The sequence below is a fragment of the Thunnus albacares genome, chromosome 18, assembly GCF_914725855.1.
Source record: "Thunnus albacares chromosome 18, fThuAlb1.1, whole genome shotgun sequence".
Taxonomy (NCBI): Eukaryota; Metazoa; Chordata; class Actinopteri; order Scombriformes; family Scombridae; genus Thunnus; species Thunnus albacares.
Window position 1 is genome coordinate 10424656 of NC_058123.1, and position 14139 is coordinate 10438794.

The window sequence follows — 14139 nt, forward strand, 5'->3', positions numbered from 1 at the left end:
GACGCAGCTTGTTGTCCCAAAAAAAACAACAAAAAAAAACCAACAAAAAGGACTCTTGACAATCTTAACATACTGTAAATGGAGGTGAGCTCACCCTCCAGTGTGGGCATTGTGTGTAATAGTACACATCAGCTGTTAATATCTGTAATATTTCTGAAGATTGTACATTTTTGAACGGCCACATACCATTTCACTTGGGCACTAACCCCTGAAAATGGCATTATTCTCAAACTGCCATGATTGCATTGACTTCTAATCTCTACATATGTATGTTTAAAACTTTTTTTTTTTTTTTTTTTTTGAAATACATGATTGTATTAACTATGTACAGAAAAACTCAGATCCATCTCTGTATTCTGATGCCTGTAGATCAGGGATATATGGAAACGGTTTGTTGGTTTCGTTTTCCGGGTTTCACATCCATTTCCTCTCTCGCAGCATGGGTTTGTTGACGCTGAATGTCGGTGCAGTATAGCCATATCGAAAGCCGCCCATCTTAACCCCCCACCCCCCACCCCCTCCCGAGCAACAATCATTGTGGAATATAAATTAAAAACTATAACCTGGATGGACAGACTCATTTTAATCAGCACCGTCTGTATCACATGTGACAAAGGCCTTTATTAATCGTTGCCAAGTGGACTGAACACTGGCTTTTTAAGCGGGACGTCTGTAACAATGGACAACTGAACTTTGATTTCCTAATGTTCAGACCCTACTTTTGTACCATTCTGACACATGATAATAAAATAAACACTTAACACTAAAGTCCTGTCGCAAAAGTTCATTCCTCATCTAGCGGATTCAGGGGGGACGGTCCTGAGCACCGCTGTCCCTCAGACATGTTTTTTTTAATTAATGAAGAAGTAAGAAGTAGGCTAATAGACCTGATGACGATTTAATTTCAGGGAAAGCTCAGGTGTAATTAATACCATTAACGATGGCTCAGTTCTTATTAGCTGTCCCAGTAAGTCAGCAAACAATACCAGGACCCTGAGGCTGTTATTACGTTATTAATGTTATTAATCACACCCGAGCTTTTCCCTGCTGTGACACATCATATTATCTGCCGAGAAAATGTTCATAAGCATTATTTCTTCCTCACGGGGAATATTGGCTGCACTAATGCTCTGCTGCTCCTCATCAGGAACAGTCAGGGTATCTAAAATGATGGCTAATTATTTTTCTCCTTTCCACAAGCACAGTGTGTTCCCTCATTTACGTGGACAAGGATGACTTATTTTATGATGGATGACTTTAGAGGGCGCGCAAGGTTGCAAACTTTGGGGCCGTCCAACCAGTACTGAACTCTACACATGCAAAACACTTAGTTGGAGCCCGTTTTCACAGTTTATACCAATGATTCTCAACTGTTTTGACCTGTTACCTCTTAAAACAAACAGATTGTCTGCTTGTGAGCCGTCATCACAGGGTGCTTATATTTAAGGGTTCAGCCAAAAAGTGATTTTTTTCCTTCACAGGTTTGAAAACATTTTAACGTTTAATTCATAATAATTGATGAGGCAAAAAAGCTAAGATGTAAAAGTCTCAAAGAGGAAACTTAATTTTGTGTTGCTGATTTCCTATCCTGTTAAACATCTTGTGACCCCCCTTGGTTGAGAACCAGTGACCTGTATCTCAATTTAAGATTCAATTTGTTCTCTTTAAAAGAAGTCAAAGTGGTGCCTGATGGTCAGAATGACAAAACGACTTCAAAAAAACTACAATAATATTATTAACCTTAACCAGCACTGGTCCTTAATTATATATTTAGGCCTGTGTATCCAGAGTCTGGTATCCAGAGTGGCCACAGGATGGTGATGTAATTGGTTTGTATTCACTTCCATGTTACATCAACGACACGAGCGACATCTAGAGGTCATACCGGGCTACTGCAGCACCTGCATGACGGAGGGGGTCTGCGGTGAGAGAGAGATAAAGTCCAAAATCCTATTAGAGTCTCTGAACCGTTACACGTCAATTGATTTGGACATGTCACGTGGTCGGAAATCAGTCCGTCGACCTCGCCGTATTTTTGTTCCTAGGATGGCGAAGTCATGACCCGCCTTACTCTGCGTCTGATTGGCTTACCCCTGATATTCCTACTCTAACTCTAACCGATCGCACTCCTCATGCTAAAACCTAACCAACCCAACCAACGATAGTAATGAGTATTAGCCAATCAGAGGGAGAGTAGGGCGGGACATGACTTCGCCATCCTAGGAAAAATAAAACTCGGCGTCCAGCTCCAGATTGGATGAGAAAAATAACACATCGTCCCATGAACTGAACCTCTGCGAGCAGACCAGCATGGATTTCATGACGGATCGTGATGTGCAAAAGGTGAGCATTACATTCAAATCAAAACGAGGTGTAGCTTCATGTTTTTAACTTTAATTACAATTTAATTGAAATTAAATCTGACTTAATCAGACTACTGTATGTTCCAAGAATATCTGTGTCTCTCTAATAAATGTGAAAGTGACCTTTTTAATCTACTCTTAGTCGTTAACATTAATGTGGTTTTTATGAAAGCATTTGTCCACATGTTAGTCTGATTACATAAGAGGTTGCAGTTACAAGTGGCTACACGCCAAATGTCTGTTTATTCTGCTGTGTGAAGCAACAGTAGCTTTGAGTCTTAATAGTGTGAATTAGAGCTGAAACAATTAGTTGAATCATCGATTAATCAATCAACAGAAAAATAATCAGCGACTAATTTTGATAATCGAGCATTGGATCTAGTTAATTTTGAAGTAGAAATGCCAAATCTTTCTTAGTTTTCGCCTCCTAGTTGTGAGGATTCGCTGCTTTTTTCATGTCATGTGATAGTAAACTGGAAAACTTTCTGTTTTGGATTGTTACTTGAAGAAAAAAAAAACAATTTGATGATCACCTTGGGTTTAGGAGACTGTGATGGACATTTTATTAAGTGATAAATATATAATGAACATAATCATTAGTTGCAGTTTCAGTCTAAATTGATAGTATACAATAACATAAAAGCTAAGATTTCTTTTCCTGTGTTCTGTTTTCATTTAATTAGGATTTAGTCTGTAAGTTTAAGCATAGAATTCACTTAATTAGAGAAAAGAAAGATTTTTCTACTACTTAAGTTGCATCTTTGTGTGAAAAAGTGGAAATAGACATTTAAAAAAATACTGAGAGAACAAGTCTAGAGTCCTGGTGAAACTGACTGAGCAGCACTTTCCTCCCTCTTGGTAGTACATGGACGATGGGTACGTGGTTCTGGACGGGCTCCTGACCTCCCAGGAGTGCGATGAACTGAAGCAGAGGATGACGGATATAGTGGACCGGATGGACGTCCCGGAGCACTGCCGCACCACCTTCTCCACCTACCACGACGAGCAGCTCAAAACGCAGGTGATCTAACGTGTAGTCGTCCGTGAGATGAGTCTTTAAAAGAGTATCAGTGACTCACAGTTTTACTCCACAATGTTTCTCTCACATGCCTGCCATCACGTTTCAATTAAAGATGCAGGTAAGGCTCCTACTTGTGTTCATTCACTGCTCTAAGTAGATACGTTACCTCTCCGTGTTTACCTCGACCTTAAGTGTCCTTCCTTTCAGGCTAATAGAAAACTCTAATGTCAACAGTGTAGTCAGTGTCCGTGGAGTTTGTCTCTGTAATGCAATCAGCTCTCTGATGGATCAGGTGACCGATGTTAACTTTTTGACCTGCAGGGAAATGCTGACTATTTCATCACCAGTGGAGATAAGATCCGCTTTTTCTTTGAGAAAGGAGTTTTTGACGACAAAGGTGAGTTTAGATTCTTTTGAGTGGTATTTCACTAAAAGGTAAAATGTAAAATAAGACGGTTAAAGCTCTTTTTCTTGGCTTGCAGGGGAATTCATCATACCAAAAGAACGATCACTCAATAAAGTCGGACATGGTGAGATTTCTAATCGAAATCTTCTACCAACGTGCACACAGGGCTTTTGAAAAGTCTTTAACTTAACTTTAACTTTTCTTCTTCTAGCACTACATGCTTATGAGCCTTTGTACAAAAAGGTTACACATTCACCCAGAGTTCAGGTAAGTTGGCTGTTCAACAATACGAGAGAATGATGTACTGAGTCACAGAGTAACCAACGTTCACGTCAAACCTTGTTCTCACAGAGCATCGCTAAGAAGCTCGGTCTTGTAAATCCGGTGATACTGCAAAGCATGTATATTTTTAAGGTAAAGCACAGACTCTATCTATATATTTATGTATCTATCTGACAGTGTTAGATGATGCTACATGGGTAGTTTAGAGCAAAATATAATTTCTCCTTCTCCATCTTTTTCTCAGCAACCGGGAATTGGTGGGGAAGGTAAGAAAATAAACTTATTTTAAAAAAGTCAGTTATGATATGATAAGCTCATGCAATTAAAGGATAGGTTCACAGTTTTTCAAGTCTGTCTTAAAACAATAATCAGGTGCCCAGAAGAACATATGTTTTTCTTGCTGTAATCATTCCTCCTGTTATTACTGGACATTTACTGCAGATTTACACACATGGTGCTTGATGGAGGACAAAATCCACAGCTCTCCATCTGTTCAAAAATGTATTGAAAAGTTTATTTGAAGCTAATATTAGGCTTCAACCATCCAAAATAGTCAAATCAAGAAGATACCTTTCAAAGTTAACAGTCTTTTTAGTGACAAATTCCTTCTTTTGCTACTATACTTTCACTGCAACTCAACAGGAAAACGCTGCCTGTTGAGACACAAATAGGGAATTTTTTACTATAAAGACTGTTAACTGTGGGAGGTCTCGACTTTATCCACTAACTCAGACTGCTGAAGCTTCAAATTAGCTTCAGATAAACTTTAAATACATTTTTGCTCAAAACAAGGTCTGTGGATTTTCTCCCCCATCACTTACATTGACTACGTTCACAGTAATATTAAATATTAATAGTAAAATATTCCGGTTTTTGCCCTTATTCTGAAAAAGACAGTATTCCTACTAAGCTTTTTAAATGGCTAATGAAAATTAATATTACTGGTTACATGCAGAGGGTCTGCAGGCAGTGAAGTAAACCCTCGACCTGAAAAACATTAGTGATATTTATAATTTATATTGATATGACTGACATTGTAAATTTATAGTTACAGGAACATCCAGTACCAAGGTTGTCCCATGATGTTTACAACACTGCTGAGTGTTTTTGGTGCATTACACGAGTCGTTACTGTCAGTCCATTGCTTCATGTCAGGATAATAACCAATCCCCTCCGTCCCTGTTGTGAAGAAGGCACGCTCTGTTTTTCCAGCCCCCCCCCTGAACAGCTCTCTACTCTCCTCTCATTCCTCTTGTCTGTCTGCCTTCTTGCTCCATTTTGCCTGTCCAGTGGTAAATAAGCAAGAGGGCTGTGTGTCGCAAACGGCAGTAAAAACCGCAATTGAAATGTTTATTCAGAGTGCGCTGTGTTCATGTCCAAAAAATGCTCCTAAAACCCGAATAATACTGGCATATCCTACGTGTCTTCTGTATCAGAAAGTACTACATTTGGAATAAGGCCTAATTCACAATATCCAAACTGTTTACATATTGTCATAGTCAGAATAATAGTGGAATATTAGTGTGCATGTACACATAGTCAATGTAAGCACATTTGGAGGGGTTTATCTAATGGTCAGTGTGAACAGGAGGAATAATTACAGCAAGAAAAACCTGTTTCAGTGTCCATATCGACACCTGACTGTTGTTTCAAGACAGACCTGAAAAATTATGAATCTATCCTTTAACATTTTTGACATAAATATCATTTTATCATGAATTTGCAGCAGATTATTGTCTTTCTTTCTTAGTGACGCCTCACCAAGACGCCACATTTCTGTACACGGAGCCACTGGGCAGAGTTGTTGGAATGTGGATAGCCCTGGAGGACGCCACTGTTAATAATGGCTGCCTGTGGTTTATCCCGGGGTCACACAACAGTAAGCTCACAGTATAACTTTCTTCACACTGTTGCCTCAGATAGTGGTTGTTGCACTCATCCAGACACTATTTGGTTTCTCATCATACTGTATGAATTGGTATGTTTTATTCCTCTCCTTTTCCCAGTCGGTATTACCCGGCGAATGGTGCGTACCCCAAAGGGCACCTTTCCCCTGACAGACTTCATCGGTAAAGAGCAGGACTATGATGAAGATAAGTTTATCGCGACACCGGTTAAAAAAGGTAAATCACATGTGTCTTTAAATTTAAGTGGCTATTTTTAGACACTTTCTGACTGAGGCTCTGTCAGGGACGCACAGTATGCTACACAAGACAAAAATATCCAGTGATTGGTGTGGAGATGCACAGGTGTCATTCATTCAGAGGGAGTTTTTGAGCCAATTTTGGTAAAATATCTAAATGCACTGTATTCATATTATGCATCGTGTATTGCTTGAAACAAATAGTCATTTTAAGGAATATGTCAACATTTTTGGAAATTTTGTGGGACGCCTGGTCAATAAATAGTCCTGCGCACACAAAAACCACAAAATGTGTTTTTTTACACTTTTGTTTTTGCACAAATTAAATGAGCTATAACAGTAAGCTTCAAAGGTGCTGTTTTTGTTAGGCTGATTTTGTTAACTTCTGACAGAGCCAGGCTAGCTGTTTCCCCTGTTTCTAGTGTTTATGCTAAGCTAAGCTAACCAGCTGCTAGCTATAGCTTCATACTTACCGCACAGTCATGAAAGCAGTATTAATTTTATCATCTAACTCTAAATAAAAGCGAGTAAGTATATTTCCCAAAATGTCAAACTGTTTCTTTTAATGAGTCCACAGAAAATTAACCTATTAACAATTTTGGAAAATAATTAAACTTTTAAGTAATTTACCAGTAAAAATGCCAAACCATCGCTGTTTCCAACTAGTTTTTATATTTTTCTGAACTAAATATCTTTGGGTTTTGGTCTTCAGGTCAGACAAAACAAGCAAATTGTAGTTTTTCACTATTTCTGACATCCTGTAGAGGAAATGATTAATCTGAAAAATAATTGACAGATTCACTGATAAAAAAGAATTATTGTTTTTTGCAGCCTTAGTACTGTGTAGCACCAAATAAAGCTATGAGATGGGGTGAACTACTGCACATTCCCAACCTATCCGACCATTTCTCCTTGTTCAGGCGGCGTCGTCCTGATCCATGGTCAAGTTGTGCATCGCAGTGCTGAAAACACCTCTGAAGACTCCCGCCATGTTTACGCCTTCCACATGATGGAGTCCCAGGACACCCACTGGAGCCCCGACAACTGGTGAGGATTTATTGGAGCTGGGCTGTTTTTTATGCTGTTTACATTTTTTTTAGGTTAGTCAGGTGTTTTACAGCAGATGGATATCAAAATCAGCAAATAGAGGAGGACATTATATGTGAAAGTCCTGCATTTAAAGTCCTACTGAAGTAAAAGTATGAAAGTATTACCAGTTAAATTTACTTAAAGTACTAAAGTAAAAATACGTGTTTACAGAAAATCGGGCTTTGACTTATATATTTAATAAAATGAACAAAGTACATTCTTAATACTGATAAGTCAATGCATAAGAAGCATTTAATTGTGGAGCTACTTTGGACTACTTTGTAAGGGTCACAAGATAAATCTGAGGAGTCTTGAGATGATTGGGTAGGAATTTTTAAGAACCTTTCTTTAATCTTTTCATATTTGAAGAATTTCACCTCCTTGGGCCTCAAACTGTTATTTATTTGAAACTATGTGAGGGAAAGTGTCTCTTTGGTGTAACTGCAAACAACTTGTTGACATCTGAAACATGACAAAGAGACACAAATACATGATACTGATTTTTTTTAAGGGCCCACAAGGCAAATGGTTTGGGAACCACTTGTTTAATCTGTAACAATGCAATTATTATCATTACTTAATTAAGTTATAATGTCATTTTATGTTAACTTTTCATCTGAGAAGTAACTAAGCTGTAAAATAAATGAAGTGGAGTAAAAAGTACAATATTTACCTTTTGAAATGTAGTGGAGTAGAAGTATCAGGCAGCGTAAAATGAAAATAAGTACCTTAAAATCATATTTAAGCACAGTACTTGAATACTGTTCTTAGTACCACTGATGTCCTGAGACGTTTAAGTGGCACTATGTGTACTTTGAAAGAAGAAATAAGAAATTCTTCCTCTTACAGATGAAAAGTTGAATTCATAACCATTACAAATTTGTCTTGTTTAAGTCAAAACACTCAGACGTTTTGTTGCTACAACCTTTCTCGGTCTCATATGACCAGTAGCTAATGGTGGCTAATGTTAGCTAATGGTAGCAAACTTTACATATAACTGTGTAACTGACATTGAATTACTCCTCTTCACTTGTGCTACTGTTTCTGAATGTCACAGATAAACATTTCAATGTTTGTTTGTTTGTTGTTTTCTGCTCTTTAAGTCTTTAAAATGAGAGGAAATTCAGTGTGCCGCGGTGGCGGCTGTTCAACGTAACGAAGTAAAGAAAGCACTACAGCATAGCTTTAGCAAGACTACAAAATGTTTGCTGATCAGATGGACACTGTAGCCACAAAAGACTGATACGAGATAATAATGAATGCTAAAACATAGTGTAACAGTGTATCGGAGTAACAAGTAGAGAAGACACTTACTCTATAGAGCTATATACTGTATGTTAAGTTAGCTAACATTAGCCACCACAAACTACTGGTCACACCAGACCAAGTACGGCTGTAGCAGCATGTATTGAAATAAACAAGGATGTGTTTTATAGCTTATTAATTCAGGTTTTCATTTGTAAAAGTCACTTAGTGTCACTTTAAGACTCAAGTTTTAACCCATCTGTCATGTTTCCTTTTCTTCGGTCATTGAAGGCTGCAACCCACTGAAGAGCTCCCTTTCCCGCCTCTCTATGCTAAGTGAAGGATGTCTTTGATGCTGCATTTCATGGAAAAGACACAAGAGCTTTTCTTTCCCGATGAAGGACCAACATGTATGAACAGTTTTAATCAGAGCAGATGTACTGCAGTTTCTCACAGCTTGTTTTATATATTGTGACACCATCTGTTTCTCTAAGCTACTGAACAGAGACACAATTTCTTCAGCAGCAAAATCAGTAGTGGCTCAATGATATCTAAAGCACATTTTGATGAATTTATCAATGTTTTTTAAATGAGAATTTTTAAGACTGAAAATTAATTTGAATAAACATTTTAAACCTTGTGACCAGATTTCTATGGATACTCCACAATACAACTTAGACACTTAGATCCACTTTTATTCAGGATCTACTCATCAACATTGTCACCAACCAGCTTTATTTATGTTTAAGGTAATTTTTTCCCCATGTTTGTGTCAAAATGGGATGGCAGATTCCTATTCTTTTTACAGACAACAGTAAGCATTTTTATTTTCAAGTATGATCATTTTAAGACGCAACTAAACTTTATGTAAGAATGATTATAAACCACAACATCCAAACTTTTTAGGTTAATCTTAAAATCAAAATTGAGAAAGCCAAGGGTTAGTGTTTATGTTGTTTTATTTAAATCAAAGTGCAATCACTCCGTCACTCACACAGCTCCCTATTCTCAGTCCTCAAATGAGTATTAAACATATAGACTAAAGATCAGAAGCATATCAATTTCATCGCTCTTCTCTGATGCACTCAACATGCAATATTACATTTTCAAAAATGTAAAGATGATTTGCAAAAATAACATACCAGCAGGATCATGCAAATAAATTGTCATCACAACATAAAAAAAACACCAAAGAAGATATATACGGATGAACGTAAACTAAAAGCTGTTAATTCATTCATGCTGAAAACATGTTTCAGGTTATAAACTGTAGCATTTTCCATCTCTGGGTGAATGGTGAGATGAAACCTGATGACATGTGAGGATATTAAGCAAATATTAAATAATAATTATGATAAACTGTAGCAAAAAAAAAAGTTGCTTTAAAAGGAAGGGCTTATGTTCATAGTTTTGGCCCAAAGCATATCTACAGACTATACAGACCAGGGTGTGAAGGCTCAGTATCACAAGGAAATGTACTATATATTAAGTTTACCTGTAAGGGGTCCCATCAAACCACAGAAGTATTGAACAAAATAAATTTACCAAACAAAAAATATACTGTTTGAATACCTGTGTACATGTTACAGTACTGGAATTTCACATTAGTGTCATGCAGGAGCATAGTGATTTTCTGCCATATCGAAGTATAAACCAGCCCTTATAAAGAAGAGTTGAGAGGTGTTCTTGACGTCTGCCATGCTTTCATCTACAGCGTCTACAATACTAGGTTACATGTGATAGAAAATATACTTCTTAAGGCAAATATATTCAGCAGTAAGTCTTTTTATATTGCCATAGGGGAGGCAAAAATAATCTAATAAACATGTCGATTGAGAAAAAGACATATCAATAAGCTAACTTTAAATAATGTTCTTCAAAGGCAATACAAAGGCATGTGTCCATTTGCAAAAAAAAAAAAAAAAAAAAACAAGGTACAAGATAAGAAAACCTCTTCATTGATGATTAAAATGTGCCATTTAGCAGCGTCCGTACCCTCTACGAGTCCAGAGTTCTACATGTTTACAGGACATTTTTCCACTTTGCTAAACTTAATCTCCTGTTGCATAATTCAGGAGGTGTTGGTCGAGTACCCACGGGGTCAGGGCGGTGACACGCTAAGAAACGTACACCGCTGTCACTAAATTTAAATATTTAGCAACATTTTTTCTGACATTTCTTAGTATTTTAAACACTCATTTCTCAAAGCAACTGATACTGAAGTGACTTGTGATCTGAAGACAACAGACTCTAGTGTCATGCAAACATCAAGTCTGCTGCCAAATAAAGGACGGAGCAGATTTTTTTTTAGTGCCACATTGGTTTTGTTGTGATAACATTTACCTGGCTTGATTTATTTCTTGTGCTAGTAAAACAACTCCCCTTTCCAGTGATTCCTAAAGGGACTTCTATGATTTTCTACTATCATATTTATTACACATTATTTTCCCAAATTCACCATTCTTTCTTCCTCCTAGAAAGGGGGTGAAAGGGATCTGCAGACCCCTGTGTTTGTTTGTGCCATCTGTCCGGTCAAAGCAACAGCAGGATGAAGAGGTAGAGTGGGAGTAGGAGGTTGTCTATTTGGGAGGTGTAGGCCTCCAACATGGCCACCAGAGTGATGGAGCCAACAATCCATGAATAGGTGGAGTTCAGGTTGATGCTCGCATCGAAGATAAGAAACATGGCCACGGCGATGATCTGGGCGAACACAGAAGTTGCAGTTCCCTCCATTGTTTTCTTAGTGCCGGGCCAACGGATCTCCCCCATAGTGCTGCCAAACACAGACGCCACAGTGTCTCCGACTCCCACTGCCAGCACACCTGCATAAGGCACCAGGCCGCCCGCACCAGGAAGAATCCCCTTAGGGGCGCAGGGACCAGGGAACAGCCAAATGGGCAGAGACATGCCCAGCAGCAGGTAGATGTGGGTCAGGATGAGAGGCCCACAGTCCCGCTCATCCAGAAACAAGGTGAGCAACTGCCTGAGCAGCTGACCCACCGGGCGGATTCGAAAGTACCGCACATACTCCAGGAACAAGAAAACTGCCAAGCAACCCACAGACGCCACATGGAGCAGCTGTCTGTCGTATATCAGCCCTGGAACATACGTGGCCACTACAATCAGATGGAAGTACTTCCTGACAATAGTCGAGGCCTGGTGCTTCTTGGATCCTGACTGGCGCTGGTAGTTCTGGTGTAACACAACACATATGGCCACGACCCCTAGAAACACCCAGTACCCCAACAGACAGAGTCTTCTGTCATTTAACGTGACAAAGTCCAACAGCCACATGATGGGGTGCCGGCCGATGAACAGAGAGAGCCACGGCATGAGGATTCCCAGACCCAGAACGGCTGTCATCATGTGAAAGAAAAGTGATGACACCCAGGTCTCGGACTCCATGAAGCAGAAGAGCAGGGCAAAGAAAACGCCCAGCAACAGTGAGCCCACCACTATGACCGGCAGGAAATAGTTCACCGGATCGCCTTTCACCTCTGCCAGGTTCAGAGAGCGCTTGATGAGCTGGTTGACGATGAAACTGATCCCACCGACGATGAGGAGCGCCTCTCCGGGTGTGAAGCATCTTGGCAGCAAGTAAAGTACAATCAGACTGAGATAGACGAAGATCAACAGAACCTCTAACACCTCGATGACCTCAGACACCGTCAGCGTCTGCTTTGTCGTGTAGAGGATTGCACTGCCAGCCATGCCTGCGATCACGCAGGTGTTTGTGGGCACGGGTCTGGTGATGCCCAGCGCAATCAGGGAGAGAAACAGAGCCAGCATCATGCCTGTGATGGTGATCACCATGGAGAAGCGCTCGAAGTAGACATTCCCTGAGGCAGAGCACTTTTCCCTCAGCGCCAGGCCCAGTAAAGGCATCACCATGGAGGCCGGGACGATGCCGCTGTTTGCTGCAGGACGGAACTGGAACACCGCGCCCCCTGACCTGAGCAGACGGTCCCATTTGTGCTGTACGTAGAACGCCTGGATGACGAGGGCTATGCTACACCAGGAGTGCTGGTTCCAAACCGCCATGTGGACACACAGCACCACAGCCAAAACTACAGCGGACTCCACGAGCACCGGGTTGATCTGCATGGCTGCAGGGTGGAGGCTCGCAGGGAGGCGATGGAGGGAGGGAGGGAGGGAAAGGGTTGATCTGAACAGATGGTCTGCAACAATGAAGGCCTTCTTCTGTCAGTTCCTCTCTCTCGCACACATCATCACTTTTCACTTGCTGAGGATGTCTGGAAAAAATGGAGAGAAATTGAATCAGCCAGGTAACCATTCAAGAGGAAATATGTGAATAAACACGTAGAATAATGACAGTAATTATAAGTATCAGGTTCACAGTTTTTCAAGTCTGTCTTAATCCATTTGTCAGGTTCTCAAATGAACATAGAAACATGTTTTTCTTGCCATAATCATTCCTCCGGCAGTCCTCCTCCTGTGCAAAAATGTATTTAAAAGTTTATCTGAAGTTAATATGAAGCTTCAGATAGAAGTAGATATCTTTCAGTGTTACAGTCCTTTTAGTGCCAAACTCCTTCTTTTTGTTATTATACTTCCACTGCAGCTCAAAAGGGAAACACTATCCACAAGAGGGAATTTGATATTAAAAAGACTGTAAATGTGGGCAGATATCCTCTTGATATGACTAACTCAGACTCCTGAAGCCTCAAATAAGCTTCAGATAAACTTTTAAATGCTTTTTTGCTCAAAAGAAGGACTGTGGAGTTTGTCCCCCATCACTAACATTGTTTAAAGAGATCTTTTAATAACCATTATGAACAGGAGGAATGATTACAGCGAGGAAAACCTCTTTCAGTGTTCATATGGACACCTGACTGTTGTTTTAAGACAGACCTGGAGAAATTGTGAACCTGTCCTTTAAAGCAAATATGACAGCCTGACTGAATCACTGTCCATGAGTCATGTTGGTTCACTTGAACAGTGAACCTTGGTCCTACTTTATCCGCTGCTTTCTGTCGTGAACTATGGCCACACTGAACATTCACCTAGTCAGTGTGAAATCCACACCGCTGTGAGACCAAATAAAGGAGACAGCAGGAGAAATATTCTTTCTGCATAAACCTATTGTTCCTGTGTGGGGTTGTTTGGAGGTTGGATTGTATGTCTACTGGGCTGAATCAGCTGTGGATGTTGTATTAACACACGACCATCGTTTCTGTCGGATACAGTGAAAAGAAAAATGTCTCCACTTATTTGTAACATCCATGTTAATACAGCCAAGGATGCTGCAACCTCCAGCAGCATCAAGCTAACGGCAGACAAAAAAAACAGCTGACTCTACCGAGGTAGCATAACGCCACACCGGGAATAATACACAAGCTGACAAAGACAAGCGTACGTACCACATAAGTGCAGTGTTATCTGGACGGAGTTGTGCCGCGATGTGAATTGGTGCCGTCCTTTTTGACAGATTTCTTCCCTTTGTCAACTGTCGCCTCTCTCACACCCAGAAGGAAGGGGCCATATTTGACAGCTGGGTCACGTGGTAAACCCGTAAAAAAAAACCTCTTAAAGGCGTGATTTTTCATTATTTTGGTTTATTTTTTGTATT

The 14139-nt window shown here is 39.8% G+C and overlaps 2 protein-coding genes across 3 annotated transcripts; one reads left to right on the forward strand and one right to left on the reverse strand.

Annotated features, from left to right (window-relative positions):
• The first annotated feature begins 2234 nt into the window (after window positions 1–2234).
• On the forward strand, window positions 2235–9189 carry phyhd1 (phytanoyl-CoA dioxygenase domain containing 1). Of its 2 annotated transcripts, XM_044333405.1 has the most exons (11): window positions 2235–2343; window positions 3226–3384; window positions 3706–3781; window positions 3867–3914; window positions 4002–4057; window positions 4142–4204; window positions 4317–4338; window positions 5823–5951; window positions 6079–6195; window positions 7136–7262; window positions 8841–9189. In XM_044333405.1, the coding sequence occupies exons 1-11, from the start codon at window positions 2311–2313 to the stop codon at window positions 8887–8889; spliced, it is 879 nt and encodes a 292-aa protein (XP_044189340.1). In that variant the 5' UTR covers window positions 2235–2310; the 3' UTR covers window positions 8890–9189. The 2 variants fall into 2 exon arrangements, with proteins under 2 accessions (XP_044189340.1, XP_044189341.1); XM_044333406.1 differs by lacking the exons at window positions 2235–2343; window positions 3226–3384 and adding an exon at window positions 3396–3502.
• A 74-nt stretch (window positions 9190–9263) lies between these two features.
• On the reverse strand, window positions 9264–14112 carry dolk (dolichol kinase). The gene is made up of 2 exons (XM_044333766.1): window positions 13931–14112; window positions 9264–12802 (listed from the first exon to the last, which is right to left on the reverse strand). Exon 2 carries the CDS (start codon window positions 12651–12653, stop codon window positions 11082–11084), a length of 1572 nt encoding a protein of 523 aa, XP_044189701.1. The 5' UTR covers window positions 12654–12802; window positions 13931–14112; the 3' UTR covers window positions 9264–11081.
• Between the last annotated feature and the right edge of the window lie 27 nt (window positions 14113–14139).